Source organism: Antechinus flavipes, chromosome 1 (genome assembly GCF_016432865.1).
Source record: "Antechinus flavipes isolate AdamAnt ecotype Samford, QLD, Australia chromosome 1, AdamAnt_v2, whole genome shotgun sequence".
Classification (NCBI taxonomy): Eukaryota; Metazoa; Chordata; class Mammalia; order Dasyuromorphia; family Dasyuridae; genus Antechinus; species Antechinus flavipes.
This window is the reverse complement of record NC_067398.1, coordinates 74,567,899-74,582,640: the sequence shown is the minus strand read 5'-3', so window position 1 is coordinate 74,582,640 and position 14,742 is coordinate 74,567,899. Positions and strand designations below refer to the sequence as shown.

Sequence of the window (14,742 nt, the reverse complement as noted above, 5' to 3'; positions counted from 1 at the left end):
ACTGACCCATGTGGGAACAAGGTTAAGGTGGAGTAAATTCTAAGGACCTGTTCCTCAACAATAATTACGTTGATGGTGGCAGTTTACTAACTGATTTAGAATCCACTGTTGTTGAGTTACGGGGTTTTTTGTTTTTTTGTTTTTTTTTTTTTACAAAGAACTTTAAGGCTGAAATGAGAGAAAAACTGAACTTAAAAGGAAGAGCTCAAATTCAAAATTATGAAATAGCTTTGGTGAGGATAAGCTCTTGAGGTAACATGGTGTCAAATGGTGTTCCATGAAATCTTCAAATGAAAATTAAACTGTAAACTTTCCATTGTAATCAAAGGCTAACCATCTAAAATATGAGCTCTTTTAAGATCAAATATATCAAAAATGTAAAGCAAAATTTCTTCCACTCTGGTCAAATTTTGTTGTTATTTGTTACAGTCCATGTTCATGAATGCTCAGAATGGATAAGAATAGTAAAATATTAGCAGACAAATGCTTTTGGGTTGGGTAGTCTTCCCAGATTCCTCCTGGAAAACATTATGTCAGAATACAGCTGAATGTGTATGATGCCAAACTCTGACAAATAGATTTGTTTTCCCTATCAGTGTACTGGTAAGTGAAACTGGTGTTATTATTGGTTCCAAGTATTCCAAGTTAGAAAATAAGGTTGATGTAGGCTTTTAACTATTAAGAAAAAAAATCTAAGAATACACAGAATACTAAACTCCCAATGACAAACCCTTCATTTGGGGGGCATCAAATGACTAGTTTAGTACCTTGTCTCTGGGGTGTTCTTGAATTCTCATTGAAATACTAGTCCCAGGCTCTGATATCCTGTGTATTCTGACAATGCTAAATGTAATGGGATGTAATGTACTTAGGAACCAAGGAAGATGAAGCTGCAAGTGGGAGTCTGTATCTTAATGACAAATTTATAGCTAGGATGGAGAATATTTAACAAAGTTTACTGAAATCCATGCCCAAGACAGATATTGACTCTGATAATTAAGCAAAATAAGCTAATTGCCATTCTGCATTTGCTCCTGTGGCGCCATTTGTTCATAATGAGAGTTTCTAGTTACATTCCCTTTGATCCAGAGTGAGTACCAGAATTGGAAATGAATTCCACTGGATTGTATGTTGATAGAATGATTAAACTGATTACACATCCAGTTATAGATAATTCTGTTGTAACATATAATAGGAGTGTAGAATTAATTCTCCTATGTGTTAAAATTGGAAAAAGTTATTTGGGACATTTTCAAACACTGCCCAGGAGGAGGAACATTCTGGAAAGTTAGTACTAATTGATGCTTATTTAGGGCTTTAAGGTTTATACAAAGTTCCACATACTTTATCTTGTTCGATAGTTCCCCAATCCTGTGAGTTAGGGATTACAAGCACTATTATGTACATTTTATAAATGAAGAAACTGAGACTCAAAGAGTTTTATAGGATCAAAAAGTTAAAGTTAGAAGGGACTAGAAGGTCATTTAGTTCAATCCACTTATTATAGAAGTGGAAATTTAGGATCACACAGCTAATTGTCAGAATTAAGATTTGAACTTCTTCCCACTTAATCTTTCTTTATTCCAGGTATAGTACTATTTCCACCAGACTATGCTATCATTGTTGATAGTTCATTTTTAACATGATCTACATAGATAATGCTGAACAGAATGGGCACTTATTATGGTACCATAGCCTTAATGTAACATATGCAAAAGAACGAGTTTTTCTAGCTTATTTCCATATTAACAAGTTCTCCCATGAAAATGAGCAACATGGCTTAGTGCCAAGCTTCTTAAATTGTTGTTCATGACCTCATATGAGGTCTCATAATTAAATGCGGGGGTCATAAAGTTATGATTTATTATCAGTAAATGTTTGATTTGCATATCATTTTACATATTTATATACTCAGGGTCAAGTAAAAACTTCTCAGACAAAAAGAGTCACAAATGGAAAAAACTAAGAAGCCCTGGCATACTGGATAGAGTATTAAATTTGAAATTAGGAAAACAATGTTAGAATCTTTTAACAACTGTGTGACTCTGACCAAATAATCTGATCTCTCAGAGATTATTTCCTCATCTTCCAGTGAAGAAAATTAATAGCATTTACCTCATAGTGTTGTTCCAGGATCATGTGGATAATGTATATAAAGTGTTAGCAAAGTTTAAAATACTATATGTTATTATTTTGCTTAATGAACCAAACAAAAATTATTCTCTGCTACCAATACATACAATCAATTTCCAAGTCTTATCCACACTACTTCCTCAATAACTCTCAAATTGTTTCCTTTTCTCTGATCTCATTCTAGTTCATGTCAGGCTCTAATCACCTTTTACCTGTATTATTGCAGGAAAAAATGCCCTAATTAGCCTCTCTGCATCAAGTCTCTTCCTATTCCATTTCATCCTCCATAGAGTTGCCAAAGTGATTTTCCAAATATTCCAGTCTCACCATGTCACATCCCTGCTCAATAAACTCCAGTGACTCCCTATTAAATCTAGGAACAAATTCCAAATTCTCTGTTTAACAGTGAATGCCTTTCAAAACCTAGAAATCAGATGAATTTAAAAGTTGGGCTAAAGGAAACTTCAGTGCTTCTATAACCTTAGGATAATTTGTCGGCCCCCTTCTGGTACAATTACAGAAGTATTTCCTCCTCTTCGACTGCCCTAAATAAGATGTCATTCCATTTTAGGAATATTAGTGAAGCATGAAAAAGCCTATTGAGAATGGATTCCTCTATCATTTTAATTTCACAAGTTAAGAGAATTTAAAAGGTACCCAGCAACATCTAAGAAACCAGAACTGAAGAATATCTAGGGAGATAAAACCTTCTCATAACATGATAGCAGAGAGCAAAATTTAGAAAATGTGGGCTAAATAAATTGAGAAAATATTCACCATGCATCTACTTTGTACAAAGTTCCACCTTGGGCTACAGGCAAGATGAACACAATGAACTGAGGCTCAGTCTTTGCTTTCAAGTCTACCAAACTAAAGAAGATCACTGCTCTCTATTCAATAATATTTTAGGATTGAAAGTTAAGTTGACTACATCTCCACCTGCATTTTTGTATCTCTCTGCTATACCTGTGGTTCTGTTCAAATAATTCATCAATTGGCTGAAAAGGATTTTGACACTAGCCATATTAGTTAAAACAACTCACAAAGACAATGGAGATTAAAGCGTCTATTAGGCTCTAAAAATTAACAGAATAGGGAATACAGTTCTACAGCGGTAGAATAATGGACATAACTGCAAAATGAGCAACAAAGAAACAGGTGTTGCCTTACCTAAATAAAATGAGAAATGCATTTGAGCTATATATGCTCAGATTGCTAAATGATCCTTAAATAAAAAAGCCTAAGGTTTGATGTTATTATTTAGAAATATAACAGATTTATAGATGTCAACACATGCATGGCTACGATTAACAATAACATGAAATTAAAAATCAAAGTGAACTTATAGCTAATTTTGAGATTCTCAGATGATAGTTTCAAATCTATTTACAATGAAACTGAAGAGAAATTAATTCATTTCTGAAAATAGAGCATTCTTGGGGTTTGAGTTTGCCTCTTTTTTTAATAATGCAAGCTCCAAAGTATCTCCAATATACAAAAATAAATTCTAAGTATTGAGAATGAGAATAGTTATGGCAATATTTACTATTTTTCAAACTAGACGATATAATGTGGAGTAACAGAAGTCAGAAATTCTTGGTTTAAATCCTGTTTCTGATACTTAATAGCCATAAGTCCATGAACAAATTATTTAAATTCTATGAGCCTCTCTTTTCTTTTCTGCACAATACTTGGTTTTAGCAAGGTGCAGATGTTTTCCCCTTTGTTTTTGTTAGACTACAATGGAACAGAAGTAAACATGGAAAAAGTTGCACGGTATAAATAAATAACCAAGTGAGAGTATACAAACTGTGGTAAGAATTTAAGAAAGATGCCATAATTCTTTGTTCCCATCTTCCTCATCTTCATCCCCTTTCCTCTTCCCTTTCTTGCTTTTAGGTATCTTTAGGTGTGAACTTTCAGCATTCAAACTGTTATGAAGGCATGGCTATCTAGTTTTGGGGAAAACACACTAAAAAATATAATTATAGCTTAACTTCATAGGGTCCCTGAACTTAGTCTAATGTTGGCTCATCTTAATGCTGGGGATGTTGGAGAGATGTTCCCAGTTACCATCAGATTCCAGGTTTTGCCTATTTATTGACAAGAAATCAATTTTTGTCCCCCAGAAATAAAAGAAAAGTAGTATAAACTATTTACTTTACAATTACTTTTTCCTTTCTCTTCTCAATAAGTCTGGAACAAGGGTGATGGCCTCCCTTTATAAATGTATTTAGGCCACATCTGTGAAAGTAAAAATGAGAAACTATACCTTAACATGAGTGTCCATATCCATGAAGAATTTAAGATTTTAGACTTAGAAGATCATAAGACCACAGATTTAGACTGAAGGGGGCATCAGAGGCCACTGAAAACAATCCCCTCATTTTTATAGATAAGGCAACTCAGGCTTAGAGAGATTAAATGATTTCCCCAGAGTCATAGAGCTAGTAAATGTCTGGGGCAAAATAAAAACCTAGAAATTTGACTACAAGTCTAGCATTCTATTCATTTTAACACCCAATTTCCTCTCTAGAAGAGAGTGGGCGACCACATGGGACATTTTGTGTTGTCATTTTTATTTTCATTCAATAAATATAATATAATCTACAATGTAAACATGTGGTCCTTATGTTAAACACAAAGCTCAAAAAGTAATAAGAATCTTTATGGGGTTGAGACGAAGTCATTTGAATAAATTTGTGAATGAATAACTACTGATAATATTTAATAAATTTAATATAAATTACATTTAAATCTTTCACCATAGATTAAATGAGATGAGAAAGAATCTAGGCTGATGCATTCAGATCTAAGATCTGAAAGAAATATAAATAGAGCCTCTGCCAAAGGTCCTCAAACTTTTTAAATAGGGGGCCATTTCACTGTCCCTCAGACTGTTGGAGGGCCGGACTATAGTAAAAACAAAAACTTTGTTTTGGGGGCCTTTAAATAAAGAAACTTCATAGCCCTGGGTGAGGGGGATAAACGTCCTCAGCTGCCGCATCTGGCCCGCGGCCGTAGTTTAAGGACCCCTGCTACACCATGGGCAAAACATACTAAAGGGAATCTGGGAGCTGGACTCCAACTGCCCCCTGGTGGTATATGTAGAGATCATATCCTGGGTAACTAGCTATCTGCCTTTCCATTAAGGCAGATATTTCTGTGGGGATTATCTGGAAAATGGAGATGATAATCATAACAAGAACTTTTAAAGTGCTTTAAAATTAACAAGTTGATTTACATGCATTGTCTCATTTGCACTTCTCCCTAGCCTTATAAAGTGGGCCCTACAGGTATCATTATTTCCATTTTAAAGATAAAAAAGTGAGGCTTGATCTAGTCATATAAAAAATTCTCTAAATAATTCTTGATTGGAGAAATGCAAATTAATACAACTGTAAGGTGCCATTTCACACCTCTCATATTGGCTAAGATGACAGGAAAAGATAATGATAAATGTTGGTGGGGATATGGGAAAACTGGGACACTAAATATTTTATTGTGGAGCTGTGAACTAATCAACCATTTTGGAGAGCAATTTGGAATTATGTCCAAAGACCTATAAAATTATGAATATTCTGATCTCAGTAGATCTCTACTGCATCTGTACCAAAAAATATCATAAAAAAGGGAAAGGACCCACATCTGCAAAAATGTTTGTGGCAGCCCTTTTTGTGGTGGCAAGGAACTGGAAACTGAGTGGATGCCCATCAGTTGGAGAATGGCTGAATAAGTTATGGCATTTGAATGTAATGGGATATTATTGTTTTACAAGAAACAATCAACAAGATAATTTTAGAAAAGCCTGAAAAGGCTTACATGAACTGATACTAAGTGAAGTAAACACTTCATTTTATATATAGTAAGAACAAGTTTATGTGATGATCAACTGAGATGGACTTGGCTCTTTTGAACAATGTGATTCAGGGCAATTCTAATATATTTGTGATGGAGAGAGCATCCAGATAGAAGACTAGAGGGACTGAATGTGGGATCACAATATGGTATTTTTATTTTTGTTGTTGTTGATTGCTTGTTTTTTTTTTCCCCTTTCTCATTTTCCCCTTTGATCTGATTTTTCTTGTGCAGTATAAAAATTGTGGAAATATGTTTAGAAGACTGCACATGTTTAACATGTGTTGTTGTTATATGTTACTTGCTATCTAGAGGAAGGGGAGGTGGGAAAGGAGGGAGAAAAATTTGTGTTTTGCAAAGGTGAATGTTGAAAACTATCTTTGAATGTATTTTGAAAAAATACTTAAATACCCACTTAAAACATTTCTTTCAAAGCCCTACTTATCAATAAACTCCAAAGATTCCCTATCACTTCAAAGATCATATATGAAATTTTTTGTTTGGATTTTTGTTTAAAATACTTCACCTACCTCCTATCACCTACCTTTCCAGTTTTCCTGCATCTTATCTTACACACACACACACACACACACACACACACACACACACTTTGACACAATGACACTGGCCTCTTTGCTATTCCTTGAACAATGAATTTCATCTCCCAGTTTCAGACATGAATACTGACTCTCCCTGTTTATCTTCACTTCCTACTTTTCTTGACTTCCTTCAAGTCCAATCTAATATCCTTTCTCCTTTGAAATTTTTATTGGTCTTCCTTAATTCCAGTGCTTTCTCTCTGCTGGTTATTTCAAATACATCCTATATATAGTTTGCTTTTGCACATACACACACACATATATATATATGAAATGGAGAATATCTTCTCCATTAGATTGTGAGCTCCTGGAGAACAGGGATTGTCTTTTTGACATTCTTTGTATCCCTGGTGCTTAGCACAATACCTGGGACATAGTAGATATTTAATATAAGTTTATTGACAGACTGACTTACTTATGAGAATGAAATATTTCCTTAAAGGCTCTTCTCCAAAAAGGTGTTCCTGATGCATATGTTAAAAATATACAAAATCCCTTCAGAAATAAAGTAACAATAACCTGAAATTCTCTGTGTCATATTCATGAAGGATGTCCAGTACAAAGTACAAATCAAAATAAGATTTCCCACAGATACCCCTGTTTATATATGTAATTATATACATAAAAATGAATATGCTACAGAATATTACTATTTACTTATCTTATCTGGAAAGAACTTTAAATATCATGTAGTCCAGCCCTATCCTAACTTTCATTCATTTTACAGGGAAAAAATGGTTGAAGCCCAAAGAGTTGAAATGATTTGCCAGAGGTCAGCTTGTAAACTAATTGTAAAAATAGGAACAAAATGTACATCTCTTAATACTTAAGCCAGGGCTCTTTCACTGCACAAGTCTTCCTCTTTACACATAGGATTAAAAGATGTATTTTATCATCATCATCATTATTATTACCTATTATTACTGCTGCCCCAAATTGGAAGAGTTTGCTTGTTTTCTTCATTGAAACTTGAAATCAGGTTTCTAAGAGTTTTTGAAATATGCTATTGAAAAAACAAGATGATTAGACAAAAGTTTGAAAAAAACAAGCTGGAGAAAATAATGATTTCAATGATCACTTCTATTTCCTAATATCACCCTAATTATGACTATAAACTATTATCTGTATGAATCATGCACATGCAAAACTGGTCCTTAATATTAAGCAGAAATTCTTTAATTATTTTTTTGTTTCTTAACTCACTTTTCAACTGAAAGAGAAAAGCAGTCTCAAATACTTATGCTTTAAAAAAAAATCCAAACTAAAACAAAAATATAGTGGAATGAAAACTATGATATTTCTCTTATGGAGAAATAAATATATACTGCTGAAATGTGTGTGAAGTTATTTGTGTTACATGACATATTATAAAACATTGACCTTAGGTTACCAGATGTTTTTGACAGCTACAAGGAGACAGAAACATTAGATCCAGTCAGACCTAGTGTGAAAAAACACAGATGCCCAGGACACTGACTTGAAGTCAAGAAATCTCCTTTCCATCATATACTCTGTCTATTCAGCAGTATTCCAAGTCTAAGTAACAACAGGAAATATGGGAGGAAGGAGTGGAAAGGTATACGAGAGTAGTTATGCTCTGTGTCTTTAATCTCAGTTTGTCATATCACAGCTCAAATTGAGTAAAGTATTCTATATCACTATCCTGTATTTTGCAGATGGGGAAATTGAGGCTCAAAGAATTTAATTGTTTTATGTCACAGAGTGAGGCAGTTTTCTTGGAAAAGTGAATATGAGCTCATACCTTTAATGGTAACAAAATGAGAACTGCTGGAGATGAATTATCAGGTTCAAGAAGTCCAATACCTACTTTTTCCAGTGTCACATTAAACAAATCCTGAATTGGTGCAGGGGATGCCACATTGGAAACTGTCAAACCAATTATATGTAGTCTCATCTCCAGGCATCTGCAGACTATTATAGGAATCCCAGAAGTAAGTAGTAAATCATTTTCTAAGGTCCAATTACAGATGGAATTTTTAGGTACACACAGATGTCCTTCAAAAAAAGAAAAGATAAGCATATTAGGTAAAACAAAAATAATTACAATTGAGATAATTCTAATGAAAAGCAGAGAATTTATAATCTGATCAAATTAGCTTTTACTGGTCACCAATAATACAAAAACTGAAAATTGAGAAAGAATGTGTGACTATTCATTTCCAAGCCTTAAAGATCTAAAATTTAAATAGTTGTAAAAATAATTATTTTAAAAATCACCAGTAATAATTCTATTGGGATACTAGATTGTTTTTATCAACACACCCAATTCTCTCTAATAATTCAACATTAATTGCCTATTATATCCAGGATGTTGTCCAAGGTACTGAGGATTTGTTGTTAACTTGTTTCAGTAATACCCAACTCTTCTTCACCCCACTTGAAGTTTTCTTGATAAAAATAATGAAGCTGTTTGCCATTTCTTTCTCCAGATCATTTTACAGTTGAGAAAACCCAGGCAAACAAGATTAAGTAACTTGCCTAGGTTCATACAGCTAATAAATGTGTTCAAAATCAGGAAGAAGGATCTTCCCCACTCTAGTCCAGCCCTATAAACTGTACCACCTACTGCTTATGATAGGGATACGCAATTGAAAATAAAATAGTCCCTCTCTTCCATGATTGAGATAGATACAATAGGTAACGATAAGAAGAAAAGAGTAAAAAAGGGGAAGGGGAGGGAGAGTAGAAGAGGAAAGGAGAGGGGGAGGGAGAGAGTTCTGAAGGAAGCTCTTTGTAAGTCTAGTAACTCTCTATTGCCTAAGATAATTAGGGCAGTAGGATATGTCAGAACACTCAAAATACCTCAGGATCCTCCGAGAAGACCAAAATAATAATTTCTCTAACTACTTGAATAAAAATGTGAAAGTTTGATTCCTATATGCCATGAGACTGCGGTTAGCTTCTGGGTAAATTTACCATTTCCCACAATATAAGATAGATCTCACAAATAATTTAACATCTGCAACTTTTAAAGAGTTGTTTACATTCTTGGAAGAGCTGTGAAAAGGCATCAAAGATCTAGGAAACAAAAAACAGTATCTCTTGATTATAAGGTAAATTTAAATCTGGGAAAAGAAAGACCTTTCTGACAGGAGGCTGTTGTTAAACACTAGAATGAATTGTTGAGGGACAATGCCTGGAGGGAAAGAAAAAGGAAGAAGAGATAAGCATAAAATAGGTATAAATATTCCTTGTGACAAAAGTAATGGTGTATCATATAAATATGTAAAATAATATGTCAGGAGAATGAAAATAGCAAAGCACATTGTGGAAAAGAGATTAATAAGTTAAACAAATAAAAATCTGACTTTACAATGGGATTTAGGGAAAATTTTAATTTATAGGTAGGAAAAGAATAGTAAAGATATAGTTTTATCTTTCTGTAAATATTAATAATCTGTAAAAACCTTTAATAATAATAATATACTTTTTAATCCCTGAAGAATCTATTGCTACAGGTGTCTTTAAAGCCAGGATAAATTCTTATTTATCAGAGAGCTATCTGATACCCAGATCATATTGTTGGAGAGATTACTGGGCATTTGCCCTGTAGCTAGTGAGTTAACCTGAACCTTTTATCTTCTTGGAAGGTATGTCAAAGAAGAGATCATCTGTTGAATGATACTTTTATTTCTACATTTATGAGGGCCTTGTATCAGAAGGCTTTGCCCAGCCTGTTTTGGGGATATCATCCCAATCTGTCTGTGGCAATGTAGATATATTTAGATTTTTTAAAAGCAGGAAGATGAGTAAGATAATTCTTTTAGTTTGTTATTGATATCCAAGTTATTTTCAATATGATGTGCATTTCATACAAAATAATGTACCACAGAATTTCAGAGCTAGAGGAAGCTTCAACCATCATTTATTGCCCTATCTGATCAAAAATCCTTTTTACAACTGACTAACAAGTAATTATCTAGTTCAAATAACATTCAAAAAAAGCAAGGAAAAGGAAAGCCATTACCTATCAAGGAGCACCATTCAACTTTTCAATAGATTTAATGGCTAGGAAATTTTCTTTAAATCAAGATTATATTGATTAAATCTACTTTTTTGGCATACTCCCTCTAGTTATGCTCTCTAGGCCAAGAAAAACAAATTAAAACCCTCTTCTACTTGATAACCTTTCTAATACAAGGAAATAATTATCACTAGTCCCCTAAGACTTTTCCAGGCTAAATAACTCATTCTTTCAAATGAGGCTTATGATTTCTTACATTCTGCCAATGGATCCAACTTGCCAATTCAAGCAGAAGTTGGGTATATTGCTCTTCGTCTTTTCCCCCTCCTTTTTCTTTTCCCTCTATGTCATCATTGCCTTCTCCTCCTTCTTCTTCCTCTTTCTTCTTCATCTTTCCTTACCACTTCTCTCTCCATTTGGACCTTTCTCTCTACTTGGGGTATCATATCCTTATATATGGATGTTCTCCATGGGAACATAATGTTTGATCACTTATATTTTATAACATATTTGGGGGCTTTTTTAAAAAAATTAAAGCTTTTTTATTTTTCAAAACATATGTGTGGACAATTCTTTAATTTTAGCCCTTGCAAAACCTTGTGTTCCAATTTACCCCTCCTTTCCCCCTACCTTTCCCTAGATGACAAGTAGCCTAATATATGTTAAACATGGTAGAAATATATGTTAAATTCAATATATGCATATTTATGCAATTATCATACTACAAACACAAAAAAATCAAATCAAACCAGTGGGGGGAAAAAAAGAGAGAGAAGGAAAATAAAATGCAAGCAAACAACAACAAAAACAGAGAAAATACTATGTTGTACTCCACACTCAGTTTCCATGGTCCTCTCTCTGGGTATATATATATGGCTCTCTTCATCACTGAACAATTGGAACTGATTTGAATCATCTCATTGTTGAAGAGATGCACATTCATCAGAATTGAGCATCGTATAATCTTCTTGTTGCCAGGTATGATGATCTTCTGGGTCTGCTCATTTCACTTAGCTTCATGTAAGTCTCTCCAGGCCTCTGAAATCATCTCCCTGGTTGTTTCTTACAGAACAATAATATTCCATAACATTCATATACCATAACTTATTCAGCCATTTTCCAATTGATACACATCCACTCAGTTTCCAGTTTCTTGTCACTACAAAAAGGGCTCTCACAAACATTTTTGCACACATGATCCCTTTCCCTCCCTTAAGATCTCTTTGGGATATAAGTTTTGGGGCTTTTAAAATTTTTAACTTTTTTTTTTCAAAAAAGCTGGGACAATATACTTTTTTGTCCTATAAAATTTTCATTTATGATTTCTTAAATTATAATTCTGAAAAAAAAACTTTTAAAAGACTCATAGTATTTCAAATGGAGCTACTTGACTTTGCCTTTTAATCCAAATCATTTTTTCATTGGATGGCCAATAATAACCCTCAACCCAAGCCTCTATGGCTTAGGCTTTGATAACTTAAACAGCAACTGTTTTCTGTTCTGGCCATAAACTTCAAGGATTTTCTTCTATCAGATTGATATTTTTGAGATGTAAATTAAGGCATTTAAAGTTTTACTTGCCCTTAGTCATTAAATGGGTGCTGCCTTAAACAAACTAAATTCTTAAGTTAAGATCTTAAGTTAAAAAATCCAAGATCAAGAGATATTAAAGAAGGGAAAGGGACCCATAAGTGCAAGAATGTTTGTGGCAGCCCTTTTCATAGTGGCTAGAAACTGGAAATTGAGTGGATGTTCATCAGTTGGAGAATGGCTGAATAAATTGTGGTATATGAATGTTATGGATTATTATTGTTCTGTAAGAAATGACCAGCAGGATGAATACAGAGAGGTTTGGAGAGACTTACATGAACTGATGCTAAATGAAATGAGCAGAACCAGGAGATCATTATATACCTCAACAACAAAACTGTATGAGAATGTATTCTGATGGAAGTGGATTTCTTTGACAAAGAGAAGATCTAACTCAGTTTCAATTGATCAGTTATGGACAGAACCAGCTACACCCAGCAAAAGAACACTGGGAAATGAATATGGACCACAGCATAGCATTTCCACTTTTTCTGTTAATGGTCTGCTTGCATTTTTGTTTTTCTTCTCAGATTCTTTTACTTTCTTTCTAAATCCAATTTTTCTTGTGCAGCAAGATAATTATATGAATAAATAGTTGTACAATATATACATATATTGTATTTAACATATACTTTAACATATTTAATAAGTGTGGGATTACTTGCCATCTAGGGGAGGAATGGAGGGAAGGAGGGGAAAAATTGGAACAGAAGTTTTTGCAAGAGTCAATGTTGAAAAATTACCCATGCACATGTTTTGTCAATAAAAAGCTATTATTAAAAAAAAAACAAAACAAAAAAAAAAAACAAGGTCATTCAATGCATCCTGGGCCATCACCAATCCTTTTGACATTTGTCTTGCCTTTAGAAGACTCTATAGGATAAAGTGAGGCTTTTGACAGAGCAACTCTGCCCCACTTAAATCCAATTCAAATAAAAGTCAAGATATTACTCTCATGATGTCATTAATCTTCTATGGAAGTTCAAACAACTTCCCAAGACTAGTCACCCTTCTCTAGAGTACTTGTTCAATCATTTCCATTGTGTCCAACTCATCATCAGCCTATTTGGAGTTTTCCTGTTAAAGATACTGGAGTATCTTTTTCTTCTCCAGATCAATTTCTATCTCAGTGAACGATAGTTAGCATCTAGGATCAATCAAAACAGGTCTAAGCCCTTTTTCGTCTGATAGCTTTTCTAAAACTTGAAGATAGCTAACAGGTCCTCCCTAAATCTTTTCTTCTTTGATTTAAATATATCTTGTTTCTTTACATTTCCAAGTCCCTTCATCATACAGATCAACTTCTTTTGTATCTTTTCTAACTTCTCAATGTCCTTCTTAAAATGTAACCTTTAATGTAACCTCTAATCATTATATAAAGCAACAAGAAGATTATATGATGATCAATTTGATGGATGTGACTCTTTCCAAAAATGAGATGATTCAAACCAGTTCCAATGATTTTGTGATGAAGAGAGCCATCTACACCCAGAGAGAGTACTGTGGGAACTGAGGATAGATCATAACATAACATTCTCACCCTTTTTGTTGTTGCATTTTGTTTTCTTACTCGTTTTCTTTCTTTTTTGATCTCATTTTTCTTATGCAGCAAGATAATTGTATAAAAATGCTTACATATTTGGATGTTAAATCCATAACATAACATATATTTTAACATATATAACATATACTGGATTGCTTGCCATCAGTGGGGAGGTAGAAGAAAGGAAGAGAAAATTTTGAACACAAGATTATACAAGGGTCAATGTTAAAAAATTATCCGTGCATATGTTTTGAAAATAAAAAGCTTTCAAAAAATGTGACCTCTAGAATCAAACATTACACTCATCACAGGAAACTTTTCCAGGAAAAATCTGAGTACCAAAAATCTTACTTTACAATTTACATAGGGCTGGCCTGAGGAGTTGTACATTTGATTCCTCAATGATTATAATGTACAATCCTCAAATGATACACACACACACACACACACACACACGTGTGTGTGTATGCTATTTTTGTATATAAAATCATCCTCAGATAATTATAAATGGAACCTACTGAATCCTAGTTCTAATGTTTCATTAAGTTGTAGAAATAACTTTGGTCTCATGAAGACAATACCAGTGGAGTATAAACTCTGGTGGGTTCTACCATGCTAGGAAGATTTCAAATATGAGCCTGATGATGGAGTTTATATCTGCCATCTAAACACTAGCTTCATCACCAGCAAGATGATGAAACTGTATAATATGCTAAACTCCCAATGATCATCAACTAGTGAGAGTAGTTGTAATCTGTCTGGTGGAAGTAAAGAATTAATTAAAAAGTATTATTAATTATTTGCTTATTTGCAAAGCATTGTGCTAAATTCTGCTGTCAAGGAGCTCATGTCCTGTAAAGGGAGACAACACATATGAGTTAAAAGTGAGATAGAAAAATTGAGCGACAAGAATTTTAGTAGAAAGAACTTTGTTTTCCAGATCTTTAGTTATCAAACCAATATAAAATCACAAATCCTTCAAGTTATATGAATATTCAAATAAAGTTAACTACTATTTTTGAGGAAACATGTTA

At 33.6% G+C, this 14,742-nt stretch overlaps 1 protein-coding gene across 1 annotated transcript in view; it reads right to left on the bottom strand.

Moving 5' to 3' along the window:
* The window catches only part of PKD1L1 (polycystin 1 like 1, transient receptor potential channel interacting), a 146,639-nt gene extending 135,673 nt beyond the window's left edge, over positions 1 to 10,966 (bottom strand). The window contains exons 1-2 of the mRNA XM_051970617.1: positions 10,832 to 10,966; positions 2,614 to 2,678 (exon numbers count right to left, since the gene is read on the bottom strand). Coding sequence (XP_051826577.1) covers positions 2,614 to 2,678; positions 10,832 to 10,966 — 200 coding nt within the window. The remainder of the gene's footprint in view (positions 1 to 2,613; positions 2,679 to 10,831) is intronic.
* Positions 10,967 to 14,742: the final 3,776 nt, after the last annotated feature.